General features: G+C 43.4%; 1 protein-coding gene and 1 long non-coding RNA gene across 3 annotated transcripts in view; both read right to left on the minus strand.

Annotated features, from left to right (window-relative positions):
- Positions 1 to 3,476, minus strand: part of EDEM3 (ER degradation enhancing alpha-mannosidase like protein 3) — a 76,981-nt gene extending 73,505 nt beyond the window's left edge. Inside the window, exon 1 of one of the 2 annotated variants that reach the window (XM_047754281.1) lies at positions 3,101 to 3,475. In XM_047754281.1, coding sequence (XP_047610237.1) covers positions 3,101 to 3,261 — 161 coding nt within the window. In that variant the 5' untranslated portion in view covers positions 3,262 to 3,475. Of the gene's footprint in view, positions 1 to 3,100 lie in introns of both variants that reach the window. The other variant, XM_047754280.1, reaches the window with a different exon arrangement.
- Positions 3,477 to 3,511: 35 nt separating this feature from the next.
- On the minus strand, positions 3,512 to 26,232 carry LOC125112036 (uncharacterized). The gene is made up of 4 exons (XR_007131019.1): positions 25,673 to 26,232; positions 24,683 to 24,828; positions 9,673 to 9,773; positions 3,512 to 5,780 (listed from the first exon to the last, which is right to left on the minus strand). It is a non-coding gene; the product is annotated as an uncharacterized LOC125112036 (long non-coding RNA).
- Positions 26,233 to 27,141: the final 909 nt, after the last annotated feature.

A 27,141-nucleotide genomic window follows, 5' to 3' on the forward strand; every position in this document is an offset into this window, starting at 1 on the left:
TTTAGATCTATTCAACAACTGGATAAAAATGTACTGGAAATCAGATCCACAGCTCAAAGATTATGTTTCTTCATTTTGAATAATTTCTATAAGTCGGCTTTTACTAAAGTTACATTGCTTGCCAACATGCTACAGAAATTGGACTGTTTTACACTTCATTTTTTAGGTAAAAACATTAACAACTGCTGTAACATTTAAAACACAAAACAAAAAATGAGTTCCAGGAAATTTAGGACTATATATGACCAGGTAATTAAGTCCATAAACTATAAACTGCAAGCAACTGAGCAAATGCGTACTATTCATGACAATTCCAGTCTTGATCATCAGTTTAGTTTTGTGAGGGGGTGGTAAAGGGATGGGGCATTTTCTGCTTTATCATAAATCATTATTTGGGCTTTCAAAAAAAAAAAAAACCTGTACAGGTAAACCCAACGAATCAGCATTCAGTTTTCTAAAAATTCCCAGAGAAGAAAGCAGTTAAGCAATTGTGAATTTGTGATTTATAGCTCTAGGCTTATTCCACTCTTACCCTAGAGTAAGGCAATCTAAATTAACTGGCCTAAATAATTGTAACTTCACATTCATAAATGATCTCATAATTTGAGCTGAAATCTCAAGCCAATGTAGTTGGACTTTTCCAATTAAAAATTAATTCAGGTCAAAGTTGAGTTATCCAATGACTTTTCCCCAAATAAAAAAGTTTAATAGAAAGGGAAGAAAGGGGAGTAGTGGTCAAATAAAAATACTTGCTGTCCCTAAGTTTCTTTCAGTCTTATGGAAGTTCAGCATAGTGGAGAGCACAGGCTCTGAAGTCATACAGACAGACCCTGGCTTGAATATTGGCTTCACCATTTACCAACTCTATGACTTTGAACAAGTCAAACTTGAGTCTCAGTTTCCCCATCTGCAAAATGGGGATCACATCCACCTCATTACAAAATAGAGAGGATTACAGAGATAGCATATATAAAGTGCCTGGCACAGGGTAGGGTATTCAGTCAAGCAGTTATCAATGATACACTAAATCCATAAACAGAAAATTTAAGATACTTACTATGGTTTACAGGTAATTCTGTTTTATAGTTGATACTTTATTTTTTCCAACAAGCATCTTTTTTTTTTTGGCTGCTGGAAGCATATGGAGTTCCCAGGCCAGGATCAGATTCGAGCCACTGTTGTAACCTCAGCCGCAGCTGGAGCAGAGCAGGATCCTTAACCCACTGTGCAGAAGGGGATTAAACCCTTGTCCCAGTGCTCCCAAGATGCTGCCAATCCCACTGCACCACAGCAGGAACTCCCAACAAGCATCTTTTATTGCTATTTTATTTAAAAACTAAATCAAGACTCTTGCAACAATTTAAACAATGTGGAAGCCTGCATATAAAATAAAACCTGATGGTTCCACCTCCCCTCCATCCTAACGCGAGGAGGCAGTCATCTTTCAGTGTTTTCCTGAGCTTAAACAATTTCTTTATGGTTTTTGTTTTTTTAAAAACATGGGACAGGGAGTTCCCTGGTGGCCCAGCAGTTAAGTATTCCCTATTGTTACTGCTGTGGCTCAGGTTAGATCCCTGGCGCAGGAATTTCTGCAATGCCTCCAGCATGACCAAAAAACCAAAACAAACAAAAAAATGGGATGGCACTAGAGATATTATTCTACAACTTACATCGTTTCTGTCTTGGGAATATATCCCGTAGCCTTCTAAAGTCCTACCTCCTCCTTAATGTCTGAATATTATTCCATAACACGGATGTTCCAAGGAACCAGTTCCATTCGTCCAAAATGCACACTCTTGCACACCTATCTCTAACAGTGCTTTCTGTAGGACAGATTCCCTGAGATGGAATTAATGAACCAAAGAGTACATACTGTTTAAATTTTAGTAGACACTGTCAATAACTTACGGCAATTTACACTCCCATCAGGCTTCTTCCCACGTCCCACCTATCCAGTACTCTATCCATGTATTGCGTTTTGTTGATTAACTTGATGGCAAAAAACAAAACAAAAAAACCCCCAGCTATTTCATTTTTTTAATCTCTCAGATTATAAAACTGAGTAACTTCATGTTTACTGACAATCTGTATCTCCTCTTGTGTGAATTAATTCTAACCACCCTTTGCCCATTTTCTACTGGTTCTTGGCTTATTCCTTATTTGTTTGTGGGACCTATTGTACATTAGGGATAGTGACTCTGGGTTCAATGCTGTACAGATAACTGAAGATTTATGGCTTTCAAGACTAATATGGAGATCCTGATGTGGCTCAGTGGAAACGAATCTGAGTAGTATCCATGAGGACACAGGTTTGATCCCTGGCCTTGCTCAGTGGGTTAAGGATCCACATTGCTGGTGAGCTGTGGTGTAGGTCCCAGATGTGGCTCGGATCTGGCGCATTGCTGTGGCTGTGGCATAGGCCGGTGGCTACAGCTCCGATTCGACCCCTAGCCTGGGAACCTCCATATGCCCGCGGGTGCGGCCCTAAAAAAACAAACAAAAAACCTATTAAAACTACTTTGAATAAAAAAGCATAGCTAATTAGGTCTTTTAAATATTGCCATCAAATACTGTCCTATTATGAAAGTGCAAAACAAGAAAACACCACAAGGAAATGGTAAAGTGTTTAAAGTTCAGGTTCCAATGAATACCCCCTTTTCCACAGCAGGTGTAAACATGATTTCCTTAACTACTGTGGGATCAGCAACATTTTCCCAGCTGGGAGCTCACTTATGCGAGAAATCTAACCACGTCCCTGATGAAAGACAACCCGCAGAATTCTCACGCGCAGGGACACGGCTGCAGCCCCCTTCACCTGCCACTGACATGGCAGCCGCCTTGACACACCGCGGCTGGCCTCAAGGAGCTTGCACATGTCACCGACGGCCCCAGAGACACCCCGAGAGTCCCCTCGAGATCGCATCGCGGGCGGTGGCCCCGTCCTTCCTGGACCCTGTCCACCCCGCCAGGGTCCTCTCGAGGCAACAGCCGTCCCCATCGCGACAGGAGAGGCCACTGCGCGCCCAGGTCGCAATGACAGGCACCTAACCTGTGGTCAGTCTCACGAGGAAACCCACCCCAGGCTGCCAAGCGCCCTTACCCAAGCTTCTGTTTCTCCTCCCTACTCATGGGCGCGGCCCCCGCCGTCCACACGGATGTGGCTGACACCAGACAGAGCGCGGCCGTCGCCGCCACCAGGTTCCATGGCGCTCGCTGGGGGACCCGAGACCCACAGCCCCTGCCGCCGCCGGCTCCGCTCATGGCCCCGCGGTTCCGCGCACGCGCAGCTGCTACGCCCGGCCGGTGGGACACATTGCTGGACGCCGGTGGCAAAGGGGCTGCGAGCCGTGCGGAGGGCGGGATGCGGAGGAACGCGAGCGGTCGCCGTCGCCGAACGGTTTCCCGAAGCCACCGAGCCGGTCTCCAGCGCCAGCGCTGCCACCGCCCTCCGCCCTCAGCGGCCCAGAGCGCCTCCCCCAGCTTTCCGGTGTCGTAGTCTAGGAAACCACCTCCCCCAACGCGACTTCCGGGTAGGGCCCCAGACGCTGAGCCTCAGGACCAATGGGGACCGGATCAGAGAGGGGCTGGCTCCGGGGACAGGAGAGGGTATTGGCCAGCAGAAGTGAGACGTGGACAAAAGGCGGGACTGGGGAGGGACCTCTAGCCTCGGCCGTCCTCCGACCCGTGAACTTGAGACCTGAAAACTACCGGTCCCAGCGTGCACTGCTCCCTCCTCGGCGCTCTCGCAGTTGGATCCGCCGGGCTAAAATTCCGGGGTGGGCGCGCTGCACCCTGGGACGTGTGGTTCTCCGAGGAGCACGGGCCGTTCCTGCGATCCGGCTTTCCCTGGCGTCTTGCACCAGCCCTCCCTTTGTGGGTTGCATAGTTCCCAGGAACCTGTCAGCTCTTTATCCTTTTTCCTGCAAATACATTTCCGTGAGTGCCGGCTAGATGAGGCTCACATGGCCTCAGGTCAGTGCTGCACGCCATAAGGAATAGTAGTCCCTAAATGCATACTCTTTTGGAATTGTCCTCTGCCCTCACCGAGATTGCAAAACATTAAAGGCAAAAATGAATCGAGCCTTTGACGGCAATGTGCTGAGTTTTCCTTGTAATCGCTCATGTACTTTTGGCAACTTTAATTGGTAAGTACCCCGGTCCCATTTTGCAAACGAGGAAGCTGAGATCGGAGAAGTTAAGTTACAAGCCTCATCTGCTGTGTTAGATTCCAACCAGCTTCTGTGACTCAGAAGTCCTCGCATGTAACCACAAGGGTGAAATGAAGGAGGGCAGGGAAGGCCTCGCACTTGACTGATAATAGTTATCTTAAAAGCTCAATGTAAGGAAAATAGTGTGAGCGGCAAAGAACGTTTAATAAAGATTGGAAATTGCAATTTATTTTGATCACCCATTCCCACCGATTCACATTGGTAAAATGAGAATTAGGTTCCTCTTGAAAAACCACATCGTTTTTCACACATGGTAATTGAGTAGGTAGGTGTGGAGTTTAGGAGCTTGGATTTGACCTCTATGACCACAGGAAATTGCTTTCTCCTCGTGCCCTCAGCAGCTGAGCTGCCTTTCTGGAAAGTTTCTTCCTTGATTTCTATCACCTTGCATCATCTGCTTTCCTCTCAGACGGACCATTCAGGTGAGAGCAATGAATCCTCCGCCTTCATGCCCCCTCTTTGCCTTAAAATGCAGGTGCTTCCTGCATTTTAAAGTGTTTTTGTGTGTGCGTTTTTTTCTTTGTACTCTATTCCGTGGTGATTTCTTCCACTTATATGGATTCAAACATCATATCCCTGTGGTTGATATACATCCTGATTTCTAGACCCACTTTTCCTCCTCCCTAATAGAAATTCCCAAGAGTAAGCTCAAAAGTAATGTGTTCACTGATGCAAATTAATGTCAGTATCATCTTCAACGCATCCTCCTCCTTCACGGTCTGTGCCCAGTCACTTGCCAGTTAGATAGATTCTACTTCTGCTATCACTATCTTTCTTTCTACTGCTTAGTTTAAGCCTCCATTACCTCTTTCCTGAACTATCACAATGGCCTCCTAAATTATTTCCCTGCCTCCCTAACTTTTCTCTGCATTGCTACTAGAGATGGCATTTGAGGACATCTACAAATCCCTTGAACACATTATATCCCTTCTACCCCTGCCCTGCTCTTAAATCCTGTGAGAAAACTCACAGATTCTCATGGTATATCCTTTTCGGTGCCTTAGCTCACTATTCCCTCTGCTATCCCACTTTTTCTGTAGAATACTCACTACCCATCACGTCTGACTCAGATTCCATCTCCGAGGAATCCTTCCAAAACCTTCCAGCTATTAGACGTCATCCTCCCATTGTATTCTGTGTCTTTATTATTGTGCTTTTTCACAGTCAGCCATGTCCACTAGTTTGTGACTGCTTGGAGGGTATTGACTTTAGCTTATTTCTCTGTATGTTCCAAAACTCAGCACTGTGCTTCTGTTAAAAATAATAAATGCTGGATATACTTGTTTCCTTATTCCTTCAGTTTCGTATCCATAAAGTAGAAATAAGATGGTTTTTATCTACTAATGTGGAGGCTGTGAAAGCACAAGGCCACTTCTGTACAATATTTAATTTTATCCTTTTTACAGACCTGCATCCCTATGTTGGTTCCATCCCGGATCCTCTTTGGCAGCTTTAAGTCACTAAGTCAATAATACCTGTGGATTGTTCTTGGCTCTGGCACAGAGAACATGGCCAGCTAAAGGTCAACACCAGTCATTCAGTATTTGAAAACTAGGAACAAAGAAAACAGAAAAATAGTCAGTGACCTTCAGCTATATTGAAATGTGGTCAATTATTTGTAGTGAATTATTGGCAATAATTCAATTTTCTTTGCCTTCCTGATGCGCCAAGCCTTTATAAGAAATCAAAATTGACTAGTAACTATCATTGAGAAACAATGTCTTTAAGAAGAATTACTGGCTTTTAGTGTGTAGCATTGTCTGGGGATATTTCCCATAGCTTATTTGTTTTCCAGCTAACATTGCATTTTAAAGGTGTGTAATGAGAGCAAAAAACATATTCATAGTTGACTTAGTAAGCATCTTTTTCTCCCTACTGCAATTCAGTCTCTAGACAGTGGTTGAGTCCATTTTTCACTAATCTCTGCAAAACCATAAGGATAAAAGCTATGGCCTAAAAAGGCATTGCAGCATAACATATCTAAGGTGGAGCCTGTGGAAATGAAAGAAAAATATAATCACAAAATGTATTTCAAAAAAGAACCCATTTTAACCCTTTAATGGAAATTAAGAAAAAATTCTAAGATAATTGGCAATTTATGGACACTAGGAAAAATCTGCATTCATTCTTTTAAAACCTACAACACATTATTTTAGACCGAATACACTTAGTAACAAAAAGGATAGAGGAGTTAAAAATGAGAGAGACCTTGGTGTGTTATACAAGGGGGAAAACACTGGTGGAAGGCTAGGATGAGGACTTTTAAAGACTGTGAAAGAGGTTTCAGATGTGTAAAGCTCATTAAAAATGGTAAGAAATAAGAGCCAGTTATAAAATGCCCTTTAACCAGATAAGAGTTTGTTTGCACAGCCTTGCAGCTTATGTAAATATGTATGTTCACCTGGGGTTCTCTTTGCTTGCTTACCTGGATGAATCAGGAGGTAGGGAGGGGTAGGAAGCCCTGGTTGGAGTCATATGGATTCACAAACATAAAAGAGAGTCTCCACTTTACGGCTCAGAAATTATCCCAGGAATCGGACCAGCTGGGTGAGACCGACCACACAGCCACAGTTGCCCTGAAATGACTTGAATTCTTCAGTACGACAGATCTAATTACTCCTGAAACTCTCGTGTAGAACTTGGGAGTGGGATTTTGTTATTCTTCAAATTGCTTTTCCTATTCTTCAATAAAGGGTGGAATTTAGAGAACACTCTTCTTCCTGAGAGCCCAGTCTTGCAAACATTAAATAAATCAAGTCAGCACTTACTCTACGTACACAGCTAGCCCTACAAAGAGTGCTTCATGAGAAAGATAGTCGGGGTCCTTGTGGACTGGCTCTGTGCTTGGCTGTCTGACTGAGGGATCCAAATTCCAAGAAAGACAACAGGAAGTTTGAATGATTCACTGCCCCCTAAGATGTCCCTGGGGCTCTTTCCACCTCTCAGTCATGAGCCAAGAGCTTCACAATCACATCAGGTTCAGATTATTATCTCACTTCTCTCAGTGAGGCAGGCACCTGTTCTCTCAAGCAAGAGGTTTTGCTCCCACGTCGTGCTGACTGTTAAGCTCGGTTTTGTGGTTGGGTCTCTCCTTTAAGAGCCTTTTTTTCATTTACTTCATGTGTCAGAAACAGCTTCAAATCACATGGCTGTTCACAAGCCAGTACATCTTGCCTCTGGCCCCTCTCCCAAAGCCACCTTTTGTCCTATTCACATAGTTTCTACTTCACATTTCAGTCTGCCCACGAGGTTGAGTCCACACCATTCAACAACATTCTGCACAGCTTGCATACGTGGCATAGTGGCCAAGAATGGTGGCTCTGAGCCAGCTCTGCTGCTATTAGCCACGTCATCTTAAGCAAATTACTGCACTGTCTTGTGCCTTAATTTCCTCACTTGTAAAAATGTGAGTAACTACCTACATCAGTGCTTGTTAGGTGGATTAAACAGTTTAACTGTAATACCTTCATTATAGGGATGTTGTGAAGATGATGTATGTAAAACATTTAGCGCAATTTGAAAGAGCTCAATAAATAACAGCTATTGATATTCTTATTATAGGGGATAGGATTCAAGGGTGCAAGTGTACTCTTCTTAGCCCAATGCTAAAGGTTAATGGACTTGGTTATTAGTTATAGAACTAGCTTTTGAGCACATACCTTCAGAGCTTTCCCAGCACTTTGGGGCCTTACACTCAATTTTAGCACCCTCTCTGGGTTCCCAGGGCACTGCACTCTAATGTCTCAAGTTTTTTCTCCACAACCCCTCACATCACTTCCCTTTCCTTCCCACTCCTCCTTTTCATCTGACATGGGTGTGTGTGCATGTGTGTGCCTGTGCGTGCACACACACACACACACGCAAACACACACATTTGCTTTGTGCCCACTGCTGAACACGGAACTTAAAATCACATGACTTGACTTCTCAACCTAGATCTGCCATTTGCTCTTCTATGCAAGCCAGTTCCTCGAAGACTCAGTCTTTTTTGTTTTGCTTTGTTGTTTCATTTCATATGGCCAACAGCGGTGGGCTGGAGTTCTGGATGTCAAATTACATTAGTGGTTAAGAAGGGGGAAATAACTTGCAAATAGTTCAATTATGTGCAACTGCTGGCTTATTTTTGGTAGATAGTGATAGCAGCCAAAATAGGAACTGGGTTGAAAATTAACTATTCTCCAACACCCTCATAACCCGCTTATAATTAAACCAAGTCATAGGCCACTTTCTGTCATACATTTGTTAAACATTTTGTTAGCAAGCAGAGATAAGGTAGCACATACCACCTGTCGTGTGTGTCTGATAAAGTGTCAGGTCTCTGTCCTTTTGGGTTCTGCAATCATGAGTTTGCGTGAAAGATTCCCTGGAGGCATTTGAACAATATTCCAGAGGCAGGATTCTATCATCCTTATATAGTAAGCATCAGCCAACTGGAAGTCCTCCCTCTCACACACCATTTCTAATGGTCCAGCTTCCCACAGCATGTTTGCACAGCAGTGGGAGTGCCCCTCAACTATTGTAGCTAGTCCACATATCTTGGAAACCACTAGTTCTATCAATGAGAGACATTTCTAACATCCATTATGATTCCTAGCCACTAATTTTGGCAATGAAAATTCACCTTTGACATTTTTTATATTAAAGAGGATGACCTTTGGTCTTCAGGTGGAGAACTGTACTTTTGCACCGACCTCTACAGGGAGTCTTCCTAATGAGATCGTCCTGGAGTGGGGATTTGTGATGGGGCAACTGATTGCACCTTGAGTGTCACTGGACCTCATCTATTCATCATATCACACTGTCCCAGCTGAAGAATTTTAAGGCATATGTGCAGACACCCTCAGGATAATATTTGCAAAGGATATGATACACTAAGGATGGCCCCCCTCCCTTAACATGTGGGAAGTATTACCCTTGTTCAACGGATGAAAAGAATGAAGTTCAGAGAGGTTATATCTTCACTTTGTGAAGGTCAAAAGCAGGGAAATGGTACAGTCACGATGTGGATAAAGTCCAGACCATGTTAGGGTGACCATAAATTCTGATTTGCCTGTAACAGTCTTGATTTACATTGTTGTCCTCTCATCCTATTTGATTAGTATTCCCTTTCATTTTCAAAAATGTCCCAATTTAGGAGGTCCCATCGTGGCTCAGAGGTTAACGAATCTGACTAGAAACCATGAGGTTGCAGGTTCGATCCCTGCCCTTGCTCAGTGGGTTAAGGATCCAGCGTTGCCGTGAGCTGTGGTGTAGGTCGCAGACACGGCTCGGATCCTGCGTTGCTGTGGCTCTGGTGTAGGCTGGCCGCTACAGCTCCAATTGGACCCCTAGCCTGGGAACCTCCACATGCCGCGGGAGCAGCCCTAAAAAAGGCAAAAAAAGACCCAAAAAAAGTCCCAATTTAAACAGTAACTTATATGATCACCCAAACTGTCTATATTACCTCCAGGGCCTCCATCCCCCAACAATGTCAGATTCTCTCAGATATGAACACATCACAGCAAGTGCGTCTGGCCTGGCTTTTTCTTGCCCCATCATGCTGTACTGAACAAAAAGGAGAAAAAACAGTGTAATTAGGTGGCAAATTCTGGGGAAAAATACCCTGCTAACAGGAAATACAAGTTTCCTCCTTTACTAAGAAAAACGTAATAGTGAGTCACCCAGAAACTGGACAGATTGAAGGAACATTTTAAAATGTGATGGAAATTGTAGGAAGAAGAAGAAGACCATTATTGAAATTAGGATGTATTTTCTTTTTATGGCCACACTTGCGGCATATGGAAGTTCCCAGGCTGGGGATCAAATCTGAGCTGCAGCTGCTGGCCTATGCCAGAGCCACAGCTATACCAGATCTGAGCCGCAACTGCAACCTACACCACAGCTCACAGTGGCAATGCCAGATCCTTAACCCACTGAGCGAGGCCAGGGATCAAACCCACATCCTCAACAGAGACTACGTCAGGTTCTTTTTTTTTTTTTTGTCTTTTTGCTATTTCTCAGGCCTCGGCATATGGAGGTTCCCAGGCTAGGGATCGAATCGGAGCTGTAGCCACCAGCCTACGCCAGAGCCACAGCAACGCGGGATCCGAGCCGCATCTGCAGCCTACACCACAGGTCATGGCAACGCCGGATCGTTAACCCACTGAGCAAGGGCAGGGACGGAACCCGCAACCTCATGGTTCCTAGTCGGATTCGTTAACCACTGCGCCACGACGGGAACGGCGACTACGTCAGGTTCTTAACCTGCTGAACCAAAATGGAAAGTCCTCTTTTTTTTGGCCTCTCCCGTGACATACAAAAGTTCCAGGGTCTGGGGTCGAACTGATGCCACTGCAATAACCAGAGCCACTGCTGTGACAACATTAGATCCTTAACCCACTGAGCCACAAGGGAAATCCAAAATTAAACTATATTTTCAACTATGTTTGCCCAAGAACATTGCTATTGACTAAACTGGATGTCTGTTTCCATTTATCCTTACTCAGAGGAAAAAAATTGCACCCAATTTTTACCATTTAGGTATAATATAAAAATCATCCCTGTGGTTATAGACTTCCAGTTATAAATGTCGTGGGGATATAAGGTACACCTTGCTGACTGTAGTTAATAACACTCTATTTCATATTTGACAGTTGCTAGAAGAGTTGATCTTTAACTTCCTAATCACAAGGAAAAGATTTGGTAACTGTGGTGACAGATGTTAACTAGATGTATTCTGATTGTTTTTGCAGTATATACAAGTATAGAAGCATTATGTTGTCCCCTGAAACGAATATAATGTTATGTGTCCATTATACGTCAAACACACATATGCATACAACCTTTTGGATACAGAATTAGATTTACTGGTCACTTGTGGGAACTAGAAAGCCCTTCTCTAGGATTCCTTGAAAATTTACGCAAAGATCATTCCTTTTCCAGGGAAGACTAAAATCCCTTCCCTGTGCAGTGCCCTTTCCCTGCAGCGATAAATAATACAGCTGTCTGTGGATGTATATGGGTTGGGAAATGCCGGCCTTTGTTCATCTGTGGGTTCCTCATGGCAGAGACGCATCGCCATGTGACTCAGGAGTGAGCGGGCCTCCAGAACTAAGCGCTCTTGTGTGAGGCAAAGCCAGCCCTCTGCCCATCACCATCCCATGACTGGGCTGACCCTCCGAGGCTATTGTCTCATTGTTTCTCATGGCCGCCCAGTATGAAGTATACTATTCTTTGCAGCTTCTGCACTAAGGTTAAGTGGCAGTCAGACTCTCTTCCCATCTCTGATGCTGCCTGAAGTCTTGCCAGTAGTGGGCTCCCAAGAGTGACGCTGGCAGCAAAGGCAGATTGAAAACATTGGAGGAGGACAGCATGGCCGACTAGATAACCTGGAATCCTCGGATACATTTTTTTGCATTGGGCCTCAGAATTGGCTAGATCCAGGCTCTGTCTTTCATTTCTAGGAAGCTTCTTTTGGGGTGAAGGGAGGGAAGGAAGGGAGCAGGGGACAACCACACCATACAATCTGTTCCCTTTGTCTGGGAGGGGAAACAATCTTTTGAGTAGGGAATGCTAAAAAGGATAGAATGTGATTTGTGTGGAAGTAACACCTATTTGCTGGATCATAAAATGTGTTTCAACTCTTACCTACATCTTAAAAATGCCCTCAAAGCCTCTTCGGTGTCATGGTCAAGGAGGGAAGACAGGAGAGATGATTTCTGTTTTGTATTTTCCAAAGAAGAAAATTTCTTTCTTTCCTAATAAATGATCCCGTCCCCTCCCCCTTTCTTCCTGTTATTGTAAGAAAATCATGGCTCGTGTCTAATGAACACCATTCTGTGTGCATTCTGTGCCTGCATTATTTGTTATCCTCTTAGCAATTCTGTGAAGTAAGTACTGTTACAATTCTCATCTTCCAGACGAGGAAAGTGAGGCACCAAGAGGCCCTCTTGGCGTCACCGAATGACAAAGCCAGGTTTCACGTGCACGCAGTCTGGCCCTGGAGGCAGCGTTCAACTAGCCAATACCTTGCCTCATGAATAACTTTCTAAAACCCTTAGCATGTTCTCTGCTGCCTTAAAGAACTAAAACAAACATCTGTAAAGTACTTAACTATTCAGTCAGCTGCTGTCATACTGGAAAACATGACAAACGTCAACGCACCAATTATAACACGATTCCTTTGACTTATGGGACATTTGATATTATCTTTAAATGGTTGGGTTTTTTTTTCGTTTTTTGGTTTTTTTTTTGTCTTTTTGTCTTTTCTAGGGCCGCCCCCGCGGCATATGGAGGGTGCCAGGCTAGGGGTCTAATTGGAGCCGTAGCCACTGGCCTACACCACAACCACAGCAACGCCGGATCCTTAACCCACTGAGCAAGGCATCGAACCTGCAACCTCATGGTTCCTAGTTGGATTAGCTAACCACTGAGCCACGATGGGAACTCCTAAATGGGCTATTTGATATTGAAAAACCTTCACAATTTACTGTTCCTCTACCAAATATAAAACACAAAATCAGGAGTTCCTGTGGTGGTGCAGTGGTAATGAACCCAACTAGTATCCATGAGGACTCGGGTTACACCCCTGGCCTCACTCAGTGGGTTAAGGATCTGGTGTTGCCGTGAGCTGTGGTGTAGTTTGCAGACCCAGCTCAGATGTAGCATGACTGGCTGTGGCGCAGGCTGGCAGCTAGAGCTGTGATTTGACCCCTAGCCTGGGAACTTCCATATGCCTCGAGTGTGGCCCTAAAACGACAAAAAAAACACAACCCTTCCCCCCCAAAAAAACACCACACACAAAACTGAGTATGCCCAGAGTCTTTGATGAGGGGAACCTCTCTGATAAAATAGATAAAACATACACACGATCATAAAATGATGCAAAAATAAGTGCCATCAGAGAAAAGCAAATAAAGAGCTTAGGGTGTTCAGGAAGGCAAAGCTGCCAAATGTAATGAAATTACACACCAAAGAGTGTCACATTTTCTTAAGTATTCAGTGTAATAGCTACTATGTGTAAACTACCATGAAATCTTTGAAGGTGTCATAACAAGGAAGTTATTAATAATTTACATTTCTTGATTAATTGAGCTTAATAAATAGTATTTATCTCACTTGAAATATGGTGACTACTTTTTTCCCCAAAAAATCATGTTCATTACCCAGAAAATATTGTTAAAGTCTAATCCTTAATAAAATCAGTACTTAACACAGTACATTGTCCTGTTACTTAATAAATATTCATTTGGTTGACAACTTTGCTTAATTAAGCCAGCCTTTAGCCCTTGTGTGCACATTTGAACATAAGCTTCACCATATCATTCTCAATAGTCATTCTCTGTAGTCTTTGCTATACTTGATGCATTTTTCATTCATTTAGTCATTTAGTCATTCAACAAACATTTTTTTCAGATTAGGGATCTGGGTTGAAGCTTTTGTTTCTTTGTAAGTTGAGCAATTTATTGGATGGTGGTGCCACTTGCCAAAATGGCAACCATGGGATGAGGGGCACCTGGGGAGAGGGTAATAGGTAAGTTCAGTTGGGACATGATGAGCTTGAATTTAAGATGCCTGTTTACATCCAAGTGAGGGAATGCATGAAGCAGCTGGATGCATGGGTCTGGAGAGAGAGAGAGTCCAGCTAAGTATAAAAGATTTGAGAGTCACTAAGTACCACAGGTGGTAGTTAAAGCCATGGAAAACCAGTTCTTCACCTGAGGGGTAAGGATGCAAAGGGAGTCACCAGCTGCTTCAGGAGGTCCATGTAACCCTAAAATGAAATGCAAAAGCCCTCCCCACAGGATGTGTTTTTATCACATTCTCCAAGGGGTTGGTGACTTTGAAAAGGCTAAGAATGAAGGGTGAAAAGAGAAGGGTCAGGAAGGAACACTGGAGGTTCCAACGTTTAAGAAGTAGATGAGTGGGGAGTTCTCATCGTGGCTCAGTGGTTAACAAACCTGACTAGCAGCCATGAGGATGTGGGTTTGATCTTGGGACTCACTCAGTGGTTAAGGATCCAGCATTGCCCTGAGCCGTGGTGTAGGTCACAGACTCAGCTGGGATCCCATGTCGCTATGGCTGTGGTGCAGGCCGGCAGCTACAGCTCTGATTGGACCCCTAGCCTGGGAACCTCCACATGCCGCATGTGCAGCCTTAAAAAGCCAAAAAAAAAAAAAAAAAGAAGAAGAAGTAGAAAATTGAGAGTTCCCATTGGTTCAGCAGTTTATGAACCCAACTAGTATCCATTAGAATGCTGGTTCAATCCCTAGTCTTGCTCAGTGGGTTAAGGATCCAGCATTGCCAGTGAGCTGTGGTGTAGGTTGCAGACGTGGCTCAGATCTAGAGTTGCTATGGCTGTGATGTAGGCTGGCAGCTGTAGCTCCGATTCGACCCCTAGCCTGGGAACCTCCATATGTTGCAGGTGCTGCCCTAAAAAAAAGAATAGAAGAATAATAGCAAAGACAAGATCAGAAAATTTGGATAGAGTCACAGAAGTCAAAGGATGAGAAGTTTTCAAGGAGGGAGTGGCCAATAGTGTCACATATGGCAGGAATGTCAAATGAGATAAGGAGTGAAAGGTCTTTATCTTATTTCGCCAATTGCTTCAGGGGTGTTCCGTATGCAGTAGCTACTCAGTGAATGTTGATAGAAAAATTATATCCATTAAATAATTTGAGAGGAATGAAAGAAAATTAATAGAATGATATGCCAATAGCAGGTTAAACTAGGTTTGCTGTCACATTAACAAATGAAACACATAAGAAGTTGGACAGTTGGAGTTCCCTGGTGGCTCAGCAGGTTAAGGATTGATGCTGTCACTGCTGTGTCTCTGGTTACATGGTTACTGCTGTGTTGTGGGTTCAATCCTTGCTCAGGAACTTCCGAATGCTACAGGCACAGCCAAAAAAAAAAAAAAAGAAAGAAAGGGATAGAAATTTAATTAAACTATTAACATCTTATGAGGCCGTTTTATAAGGTCTCTTATGTGGTGAACCAAATCAGTCTCCCAAATAACTAGGTCAGCTTTATCCACAGGTAAACAACCCCTTCCATGGAGTGAATGGAAAGATAATGCTTCTCTTTACTTCAGTGTCCCTCCTTCTGCCTGAAAAAGCAATTATTCTGGAAGCATGTGCGTGTCAATTGGATTACATTACCTGGGAGGTGGGCTAAAAACATCATCTGGCTAAAATGTTTGCAGAAATACCATTAACCCGCTGCCATTGTGGATTGTTAGCTTGTGATCAACCCAATGACTTTTCACTTGCAATCCTTTTATGTTTATAAAGATTCCATAAACACCGTATTGTGTCATTTTAATACTAACAATTCAACCTCCCCCCCCAAAAGTAGTAAAAGCCTTTTTTTTTCTAAGTTAAAATTTAAGAGTCCCTATGTCTTTGAAGGAGACAGTCTCATATAGTATAAAGATGGTAAAAAATAAAAGTCTTGATCATAGTTCACATGACAGTGAGGATGACGCCAAACCCTTTCATTAGTTATGGTATAAGCCCAGAGGCTGTGAGAAAGAGATCCCAAATACAGTGACTTACACAAGAGAGAAAGTTGTTTCTCTCCCAGTCTCCCAAGTAATATTCACAAGCAGGTGGGTGATTCAGGCCCAATGAACAATTCTACTCCACGAAGTCATTCAGGAACTCAGGTTGCTATTCTATCCCCTGATAGGCATCTCTATGTTAGAAGGTGGTTCACTAGCACCACATAAACATTCTAGCTGCCATGAAGGGTAGAGAGATGGAGGAGAGAAAGTAGTTTCCTTCATAAAGAATGGACAAGGAAGCTGCATGCATCACTTAATGCTCACATCTCATTGGAAAGGAGTTATTCAGCCTGTTACACCAAGCTGCAAGGAAGGCTGAGATTTTTTGCCTTTAATTGGGCAGCCATGTGCCCAGCTTAAACTCAGAAGATCCTATTACTAGAAAGGAGAAGAGGATAACAAAAAGAGTGCCAATTTGGCACTTGGCAGTCTGTACCAAACTCCTGTTTTGGTGTTTTTACAGTCATGATGATACTTATAGTGAAGATGCAAGTACGAGTTTTTCAGTTTGTTTGTTTTATGGCCACATCCATGGCATGTGGAAGTATTCAGGCTAGAGGCTGAATCCAAGCTGAGCTATGACCTGTGCCACGACTGTGGCAACACCAGATCCTTTAATCCACTGTACTGGGCTAGGGATCGAACCCACGCCTCCTTAACAACCCAACCCACTGCAGTCAGATTCTTAACCCACTGTGCCCTAGCAGGAACTCCTGAGTTTTTGAATTCTTAAAATGGATTAATTCTAGAAAATCACATTTTATTTTTAATTTTGTTACGTGCAGTTTACCTGTCAAATCCCTAAGTCAATAAATAATAGGCTCTCCTTGCAGAAGTGTTATTATTCTGACAAAGCCTCCGAGAAATTTTACTTACAGAGATAGCCCAGTTTATGGGCTTTGTGACTTTCTCTATCCTTTCTCATCTATATAAGATGCAGAGATGAGGTGTTACTGGAAATACTGCAAGGCAGCTTCCCTGGAGAGTACTTAAATCCCATGGTGAGAAGAGACACAGCTAGTAAACACTAAAAGCTATAATATCAGTAATTGCAGTTGCTCCTGGAATCAAAGGATAGAATAAAAGAATTAAATAGTTAGGATTAACATAAAAGGACTAGAGAGCTAGTGCTTACTGTTTCACTTTTGGAGAGGTGGAGCCTGTGGGAAGTTGATAAGAAAACTTAACAGTTTGTGAAGTTATTTAATGTACTTAATATTAGGTTTTGGCGAGAAAGCAGGGACGCAATGAGAGCAGTCACCCAAGGAAGTGTAAAGGAAAACCAGGTAAACAGAAGTGTTTTCCCATCACTTCCGTTCCTCTCCGATGCCAGGAAACCTAGATTTTAGGAACCATTTTTGTGTATTTATTAAGTTTTTTTTTCCTACTCCCAGAAATCTGATTCATGATTTTGTTAAAAGCAAATTCTAAAACTGTCTTGTTCGATATGGTAGCCAGTGGCTGCATGTGGCTATTGAAATGTGATTAGACCATAAGTGTAAATATATACTGGATTTCAAAGACTTGTTATGAAAAAATAATGTAGCATATCTGATGATTCTTTATATTGATTCTACATTTAAGTGATAGTATTTTAGATATATTGGGTTAAATAAAATAGATTATGAACACTAATATTTTTTGGGGGGGTCACACCCACAGCATATGGAGGTTCCCAGGCTAGGGGTCTAATCGGAGCTGCAGCCATTGGTCTATGCCACAGCCACAGCAACGCCAGATCCGAGTCAAGGCTGCGACCTACACCACAGCTCAAGGCAACGCCAGATCCTTAACCCCCTGAGCAAGGCCAGGGATCGAACCCACAACTCAGGGTTCCTAGTTGGATTTCTTTCCACTGTGCCCCAACAGGAACTCCATGAACACTAATTTGACCTGTTTCCTCTCACCTTTTTAATGTGACTATTAGAACATTTTAAATTATGTTATGATTCATATCATATTTCTATGGAATATGCTGATTTAGAAGCTCCATTAGAAAGAGGATGGACGATCTCTTTTTCCAGGCTTGAATTGACCTCTGGCACATTGTCTTCATCCAAAGGTTATAGAATTTTAAACCAGCAGCCTCTCCATCCTGCACTCTCTCATACCACAAATCAGGGCAAGGATGCAGATCGTGTAGCCCAGGGCCACTGGCCTTGAGTTGAAAAATGTCTAATGGTGGATGTCTTACGAATCTGCAAGGAGGTCCTTTCCAATCAGGGGCAATTCTCACTGTGAGAAACCCTTTCTTTACACTGGGAAGAATATTGGCTCTCTGTACATTCAACTTCTTCTGAGGCTTTCTACTTTAGCATAATTAAAATAAATCTAGGAGTTCCCATCATGGCTCAATGGAAACAAATCTGACTAGTATCCACAAAGACACAGGTTCAATCCCTGGTCTTGCTCAGTGGGTTAAGGATCTGGTGTTGCTGTGATCTGTGGTGTAGGTCACAGACGTGGCTCAGATCCCTCATTGCTGTGGCTGTGTATAGGCCAGCGGCTACAGCTCTGATTGAACCCCTAGCCTGGGAACCTCCATGTGTCTCAGGTGCAGCCCTAAAAAGACAAAAATAACAAAATATAATTCTGATGCTAATCTTTGATGAAATTCCAGAACAGAAAATGAATACAGTAGGGGAACCCTAGTGAAAAGTTATTGACATTTCACCTTCCTCCCCTTGTCTCCAGTATTCTTGCTCCCCACGAACTTTCCTTATAAAATCTTAACTCCTTGGGGACAAGAAGAGGAGTATGAAGTAGATGCCAGTAGAGTTAGGTAAATTAGTAATAGCTGGGTACCTGGCCAGACCAAAAAACATTCTACATGAAAGAAGCTCCTTAGGAAAGAGCCAGACGACCTGTCTTACACTGTATTTTTTTATTTTTCAAAATGCTTGGAATTTTGAAGGAATTTTGAAGGACCCTTGCACATGGAAGAGAAGAAATAAAAGCCACCTAGAAGTCCAAAAACTAAAATTTAGTCTATAAATGGATTTTGTCCCTTGAGCCTATTATAACTTTGGATAATCTTAATTTCTCTAGCTTCTAGATTTGTACTTTGTACTGCATCTGCTCATCTAGGTTAAGATTTGGCTCAGTTCCTGGCTTCTGCCCCATCACTTATCCATTGTTCTTCCTCCCCTGGACACCTCTTAGTCTCACATTCACTGAATCCCCTGGCTTGAGTCCTGCTAGTGTCAGCATTTAGACACTCGTTATTGGCTTCAGACCCAGCCGTATCTTCCAGTTTCCAACCAGCTCTTGCCTGAATGCTTGGGACTTTAACATTATTGATGACTTGGATGGAAATACCAATGTAAATCAAACCTATGGTTGCCATAAAGCCAGAAAGATAGCTAATGCATAGGATGACAGTATTAGAACAAAGACTATTTCCATAGGTTGGAACAGAGAACTGAAACTAACAAGGTAAGGTAGATTCTGAAGTTAGTTTTTGTTTGTTTCTTTGTTTGGGGGCCACTTCTGTGGCATAGGAAGTTCCCATGCCAGTGGTCACATTGGAGCTGCAGCTGCTGGCCTACACCACAGCCACAGCAATGCCAGATTTGAGCCACATCTGCAACCTACAGCACAGCTCATGGCAACACTAGATCTTTAACCCACTGAGCTGGGCAAGGGATCGAACCCACATCCCCATGGATACTAGTCAAGTTCATTTCCACTGAACCTCAATGGGAACACCTGAACTCAGTTTTAAAACTCCGCCACACAAGCATAAGATGGGAAGTTCTGAATTAGTTCTGCCACATGTGGAAATGACATAAAGTTTAAGCAGACTACCTTGCGTGTGAGTCACTGGAGTGGTGCAGTAAGCGGAACTGCCAATGACAACTACATGTGGGCTGAGGCTTCATTACCAGACACAGAGTGAATTGGTCCAAGTGGACATGGTCTCACCTTCCACCACACTTGGAATATCAGCTTCAGTTTGGGGTCACACAGTCTAAGGCAGACCCCGTGGAGTGTACCCAACTTCTCCCATCACAGTCTAGATTCTGTCTTACCAAGGTGCCGGTGACTTTTTTGTGTGCCAATGGACACATTTCTTTCCTTACCCTACTTTGACCTCGCTACAAAGACAGAAGCATGGACCACTCCTTCCTTCTTCAAGTTGTCTTCTCTTTTGGTTTCTTGTCATACCCTTTTACTTTTTTTTTTTTTTCACTACTCATCTGACCATGACTTTTTCTCCTCCTGCTCCGCAGACATGGATGTTCCCTAAGTTTCCCAGCCCACTTTTCTTCTATAGATTCTCCAAGATAACTCCTATCCATTGCTGTAGCTTTCATTATCAAATATATGCCAATGACTCCCAAACCTCTATTTCTAACTTTGATCTTTTTTGAGTTCTTGTTCTACATATCCTCTTTTATTTCTGGTGAAAATATTTGATCAATAAATGCCCAGAAGACAACAAAGAAGTATCTAAGTGGAATGATAAAATTCCAAAAGGAGATAGACCTTCCTAGGTAGGACAAATCTAGTGGAGATTATGTGCAATCTGGGAGCCCTTCTAGATTTTTAACCACTGAAGCACTGATTTTTGCCCAAATCACATTCTGGGGAGAGGTGCTTTCTTAAAAGAGTGGGTTTATTATGGCCATCTCTCAGTGAGGGTCGGAAGTGGAGAGGGGACTGTGGATGAGCCCCACCTTGAGAAATACACAGTGAGCTGACAGTCAATAAGTCTTCCCCCCCCTTTTTTTTTTTTCCTGTCTTTTTGCTTTTTCTAGGGCTGCTCCCATGGCATATGGAGGTTCCCAGGCTAGGGGTCGAATCGGAGCCATAGCCACCGGCCTACGCCAGAGCCACAGCAACACCGGATCCTCGACCCACTGAGCAAGGCCAGGGATTGAACCCGCAATCTCATGGTTCCTAGTCGGATTCGTTAACCACTGCGCCACGACGGGAACTCCCAAGTCTTCTTTTTACCTTCTCAAAAGGAGTCTAAAATGGCAGACATCAAAATTTAAATCTATGGGCTTAACTTTTTTGTTGGTTTTAGAGTCTTTTTTATTATTATTTTTATATCATTTATCTTCCCACAGTGCTTGAAAGCAAAAACTTTACCATTAAAAATAATGCTCTTTTCTTTCCTTTAAAGATAGATTACAGGGAATCGAGGAAGTGGCAGGAAGATGCCTTACTCTGGGCCAGACTAGGGAAGAGAAGGTTTTTGCTAGAAAGGGTGATAGGTCAGGAGGTAGAGGCTGTTGTGGGGAGAGGGGAGTTTGAGGAGCCCGCTTCAAGGGAGACAGGAAAACACAAGGAACGGGCTTGTGCCTGAGCTGTGGGAAGACTCAGCGAAGGCACTCAAGGCCACATTACCTAAAAAAAGCTGAATTGGGAGATGTTTAGTTGGGAAAGCAGATCTTGTTTTTTTGGAGATGTTTGAAATCTGTCAGGAGGAAAGAGCTTAGAATGCTGTGTATTTCCCTAATGGACAAAATTGGACCCACGGGATGGAAATTGTAGCTAAGGATAGTGGCTGAGGAAGAGTGGAGAATGAGAGTAATATTTTTGCTCTCCAACCATCAGAGCTGTCTGAAAATAAAATGATCTCCTATGGGAGACAGTGAGTTCCCCATCCCTGGTGGGTGGTAACTAGCAGGACATTTTAAAGGGGGAATGCAAGCACTATGGATGCATTTGCACTCATTGAACTAATATTGGAGTATTTCCAACCCTAAGAGTCTATGATTCTATGAATATACTGAATATCTAGACATGGAGGGGAAAAGCCCTATCTTCCAAAAATTATGAGTCAAAACATGAAAAATCATTAAACATTTCTTGGTGATAACTTAACTAGTGCCCAAATCAATGTTATCAACATAACAACCAAAGGAATTTGGAAAAAGAAGGCTTGAAATGATGCTGGGAACAGAATGTGAGTCCTAATGTGGTCCTTTGTGTTGAATAGACAAGAAAAAAAAGGGGCATTCTTGGTGAGATGGCATACGACAATGGGAAGTAAAATTTTTTTAAGTTCCAAAGCCTTTTATCCAGCCTTTATTAAAATTTTAAGAGAAAACTGTAGGTCTCTAGGTTCAATATTGTAGCAAGAAAACTGGAAGGGCAAAATCTGATACAAGGGCTTTTAAAAGGTTATATCCTGGGGATCATATTTTAACAAGAAAAGGAGAGGGATTAGGAATATTGACAAATCAGTTAGAGTTACAAAGAATATAGAATATTAACCAGGTAGGATAAAGGATTTTAGTAAGATTTATCCTTACTTGCTTTGTGTCAGGAAATAGAGTTTCTAGCTTATTTACAATTTTTGTTTTCTTTTGCTTTTGAGAAAGAAAAAGAGCTTTCCTTCAAAAGTGGGTAAGTGTTGGAGTTCCCTGGTGGCTCAGGGGGCTAAGGATCAGGCATTGTCACTGCCGTGGCTCAGATCGCTGCTGGGGCGCAGGTTCAGTCTCTGGCCCCAGAACTTCCACATGCCACAAGCACAGCCAAAAAAAAAAAAATGGGAGTGTGTTATAGTTATCCCACAAGGACTGACTGCTACCTTTTCTAAAGACTAGGATTATTTTCTACAGAAAAGTGCATCTGTTATTGGCATGTTCGTTGTAGAGAACTGTGCTTATTTATATGAAGTTATATACTATTCATCACAGGCCAAGTTTTCTCACTCAGCCTGAGATAAGTAACATGCTGATGATGATCCCTGATCTTGTTTTAATGAATCACATTAGCACAGAAACTATATATTGCTAAGAGGGAAGGGATCTCTTTTAGGCCTTTCTTCTTGCAAAGCTGCTAAGTTTAAAAAATACTTTTAAATAGAAGACTCATTTTCTACACCAATGCAAAAATCAAGATTGTTGGATAGAGCCAGAGATTAAGGTGGGGAATGATGCTATTTTGTTCCCCTAACAGTGAGTGGGGCAAGAGCAGCACGTAGGCATTGGGAAAGTATGTGAGAGGAATCAGCGTTGGCTCTGTGAGTGTTTTTAGTTAGTATGGTGTGGAGGCAAGAGTACAGTTTTAGAATCAAATGGGAGTCATCTGGATCCCAGGGAGGTAGGCTGATTGCATTGATGCCCCAATTAATGGCTTCCTTGAACTCATGCCCAGCGTGGTGTGACTTTGCAGCTCTTCCCATCCCTGAATCTTGCCCAGCCTTGGGTCTTGCTTTGGCCAATAGCAAATGGCAGACATGATGTTGCACCAGTTCTGAGCCCAAGTCTCAAGAAGCTTTTGCACCCTGACACTCCCTGGCCCCCCACTCTTTCTTTATCTCTTTCTTGCTTCCTGGCTTCTGCAACAGGAATGAGCCTGAACCAGCTGGCTGAAAGATAAGAGACCCCATGGAGTAGAGCCCAGTTATCCCGGCAATGGATAGGCTACACCAACACATGGCCAGCCAGCTCCCCCACATGTTGAGAGCCAACCAGCATGAGAAGAGCTGTCTACATGATGCTTGACCTGTAGCCTTCTGAGCAATAAAAAATGCTCACCGTTTTAAGCCACTGAGTTTTGGATTGGTTTTGCTTTGTAGAGAATGCTAAATGTTACACCTGGTTCAAATAGTTACTAGCTATATAACCTTCAGAAGTTAGTCTCTGAGCCTCATTTTACTCATTGGGCTTAAATGCACATTATCTCTTTTAATCCTGAAAATAACCTTGTGGTGTGGGTCTATTGTTCCCATTTTACAAACTAATTCCTTTTCTTTTTTTTTTTTTGTCTTTTTGCCATTTCTTGGGCCGCTCCCGCGGCATATGGAAGTTCCCAGGCTAGGGGTCGAATCGGAGCTGTAGCTGCCAGCCTACGCCAGAGCCACAGCAATGCGGGATCCGAGCCGCGTCTGCGACCTACACCACAGCTCACGGCAACGCCGGATCCTTAACCCACTGAGCAAGGGCAGGGACCGGACCCGCAACCTCATGGTTCCTAGTCGGATTCGTTAACCACTGCACCACGACGGGAACTCCCAAACTAATTCTTATAAAGGTTAAGTGATGAGGCCAAGTTCACACAATAAATTGACAGCCATACGGTTTTCTCATAAAGGACCTCAAAGCATGTAAACCAAGTGGACAAGCAAACTTAGTGAAGAATTCTAAACTGTGATCCAAAGCGGGGAAAGGCTCGTTCACATTAAGAGTATTTCCTTGGATTGAATAATTGAGGATTTCAGTGCAGAAAAGACAACCCACAAAGTGAATGTAGTGCCTGCAGAGGCTGATTATTTTGTTCATCACTCTATTCCCGGGGTCTGGCAAAGATCATGGCACATTAATAGATATTGATACATATTTTTTGAAAAAAATGAATCCATGAATGGATCCTGATGGCACATGGAAAACATCATTTATTCTAAGATCTGAAACAAAAATTCAAGGTTCAAAACTTGAACCAACAGATAGAAATGAAAATACCTTTGTTTCCCCTCACATGGTCCCTCTTAATCCAGTATCCCCCACATGATTCAGGCAGCAACCCAGAACGGGGGGGGGGGGGGGGGGGGGGGAGCAGGGAGTGTGGGTGTTGAAGGCTTACCAAGAGATGTCACCTCTTAGCTTCAAAATCACCTGGATGTCTCGCAGGAATTCCCTAACACATACATCCACTTTCCTACCCCAAGGATTCCACCTGGAATTGCTAATACAAAGAAAGCTTTATGACAACATATGCACAACCCTTTGTGTGGAGACCAGAGGCGGGGAAACACACCTGCAGACACAAGGTCTGGAGCAGCATCCATAGTGGACTCAAGATTTCTGGAAAGAGTGTGTAGAGACTGGCAGAAAGGGATCTGATAAAAATTTTCTTTAGGATATCTGTATGCATCTGCATTTTGGATTTTAGCTCATGACAGAGAAGAGATAAAAGAAGCCAGAAACAAAGGGCAAACTGAAGAGGTTCCAACCTGCAATTTCCTGAGTAGAGTCCTTAGTAGCTGCTTCCGCTGCCTGAACCCTTCTTCCTCTCCTTGTTTTCCCAGCTGGACCGAATTCCTTAAAACCAGGGACCATGTCTTCTTTGCTCCTCGCTCATCCTCAAGAGAAGGGCTTGCTAGAAGGAATATGCTATTCATTAATTCTCGGGCATTTGCTCATGCTTCACACACTTGGGTGCCATTCAATAGTAAACTTCTTAAGTTTTTTGCCTTGTTGAACTCCTAGAGACCTTGGGAAGATCCAGTGGAGGCTGCTGTCCTGAAAACCAGGCTATGTTCAGAGCCGCTAGCTTGATGTTGGGGGGCAACGATGGCTCTGACACTCCCTCCCAGAGGCATGGGTGGGCACAAAGATATGACCACATCCCATCACTAAAATACAACTCTCTCAATAGACCGAGGGTGGGTAAACTCCCCAAGGTCACAGATTCTTATTATATGCTAAGGGATCACCAGCTATCATCTCCATTCCTCTCTTACATCGGGGATTAAGGATATTTATTCATTTATTCAACGCTTTTTTTTTTTAAACTTGCTATATGCAAGGACCTATGTTCTGCTAAGGATACAAAGTTTGAAGTCGGAGACCCTGCCCTAAGGCTTTAGGAGAGGTAGATGGCTGGCTGCAGCAGTGGGAGAGGATGACCAGAAGTGGCCAAGTCAATTTGGCTGAGAGTTCAGCGAAGTGTTGGGTGGGGGGTGGGGAGACTGGCCTGATTTGTTCTGACTCTTACAGGAAAAGTGGGAACTGGCCAGCTGGGGAAGGGAGGGAGAGGGGGACAAAGGGGACACCATGGCCAAAGTTGAGAGGTGTTCAAGCAAGAACGGATCCAAGCTTGTGAGAAGAGAAGAGTTTTAGTTGACTCCCCCTGAGACCTCCATCAATTCCATCCAAGCCACACCAAATAAACATACAATCTATGAAAAAAACATGCAAAAGTAGTTTCAAATCCCCCTCACCTCCAATTCCCAGCTGGTTGTCAGCCCTAAGCAGAAGCTCCGGAGCCACTCTGGGAATGATTCTTGCACCCTGGCAGTTTGGGATGGAGGGAGGAGAGGCTTATGCCATATCAAGTGTCCCCATCACTGCCAGGCTTGATTTCTCCACTGCTTCTTCCTCTCTTGCCTGAAGCTGCAGGTGTAGATAAAGTTTAAGCTGAGATTATAAACAAGGCTTATGCCAAGGGAGAAAGCAAATACCCATGCCGGGCTCTCCCTGGCCGTGCCCAACCTGAGAATTCGAGTTTCCTGACATAGGAATCCTGTCCACTGCATTCACCTCTGTTTCTTCTGCACCCACTAGAGTGCCTGCATATAATAGATGCCTAAGCATTGTTTTTTGGATAAATGAATTTATGGATGAATGAGCAACCATAGATATGACTGAGTAAATACTGTTTTATTTATTCTTATAGAAAGAATAATCGTTTTGTGCAGTGTTGCCCATTGAAAACAAATTCGTTTGAAGAGCAATTCAATTACATCAAGAGTAATTGCCCATTGCTACATTTCAGTCGTAATTCAACTTCTAGAGAAATTAGCATATGCTTTTTTTTTTGTCTTTTTGCTATTTCTTGGGCCGCTCCTGCGGCATATGGAGGTTCCCAGGCTAGGGGTCGAATCGGAGCTGTAGCCACTGGCCTACGCCTGGACCACAGCAACGCGGGATCCGAGCCGCGTCTGCAACCCACACCACAGCTCACGGCAACGCTGGATCCTTAACCCACTGAGCAAGGGCAGGGACCGAACCCGCAAGCTCATGGTTCCTAGTCGGATTCGTTAACCACTGCACCACGACGGGAACTCCCAGCATATGCATTTTAAAAGCACAATTTCACCTGACATTAAGTGACTTCCCCGTGGATTCCTTCCCGATGACAGAAAAGCAGAAGTTCCGTAGCACAGCAACGGGGACTCACCTTTCCTTCTCTGAGGACAGTGCGACAGTGCCCCAGCTCAACTATGACGTTTGCTGAAAAGATGAAAACAGCCCCATTCCAAATAAGTATGACATCTGGACACTTCTTCAAGGACAAACACTTTATTGCAATATAGGCACTTGGCAGGGTAAATATGTGGTTACAAAGTGTTTTAGGTTTATTTTCTTTAAATAGTGACAGAGAAATCAATCCACAGTGTAGATTTCTTCGTTGATGTTGCAGACTGCCAAAGGCAAATCATAAAACACATTTGTTTATGGTGAAGGAAGAAGGCCCACGTAGCCACCTTTTTTTAACCTCATGAAATTGTATTATTCTTTAAGGCAGGGCTGTCCTTCTCTTCCCCACGCTAGAATTGCTATGCAGCATGTACCACTTGGCAGTTTTCATCAAGAAATAAAGTCACTGGTCTGGGAGAACCATGGAACTCTTTGCACTTGCTGTCTCTGATCTGAGGGAAACAAAACCAGACCAGAGAATCTCTGTAAT

Source organism: Phacochoerus africanus, chromosome 11 (assembly GCF_016906955.1).
Source record: "Phacochoerus africanus isolate WHEZ1 chromosome 11, ROS_Pafr_v1, whole genome shotgun sequence".
NCBI lineage: Eukaryota > Metazoa > Chordata > Mammalia > Artiodactyla > Suidae > Phacochoerus > Phacochoerus africanus.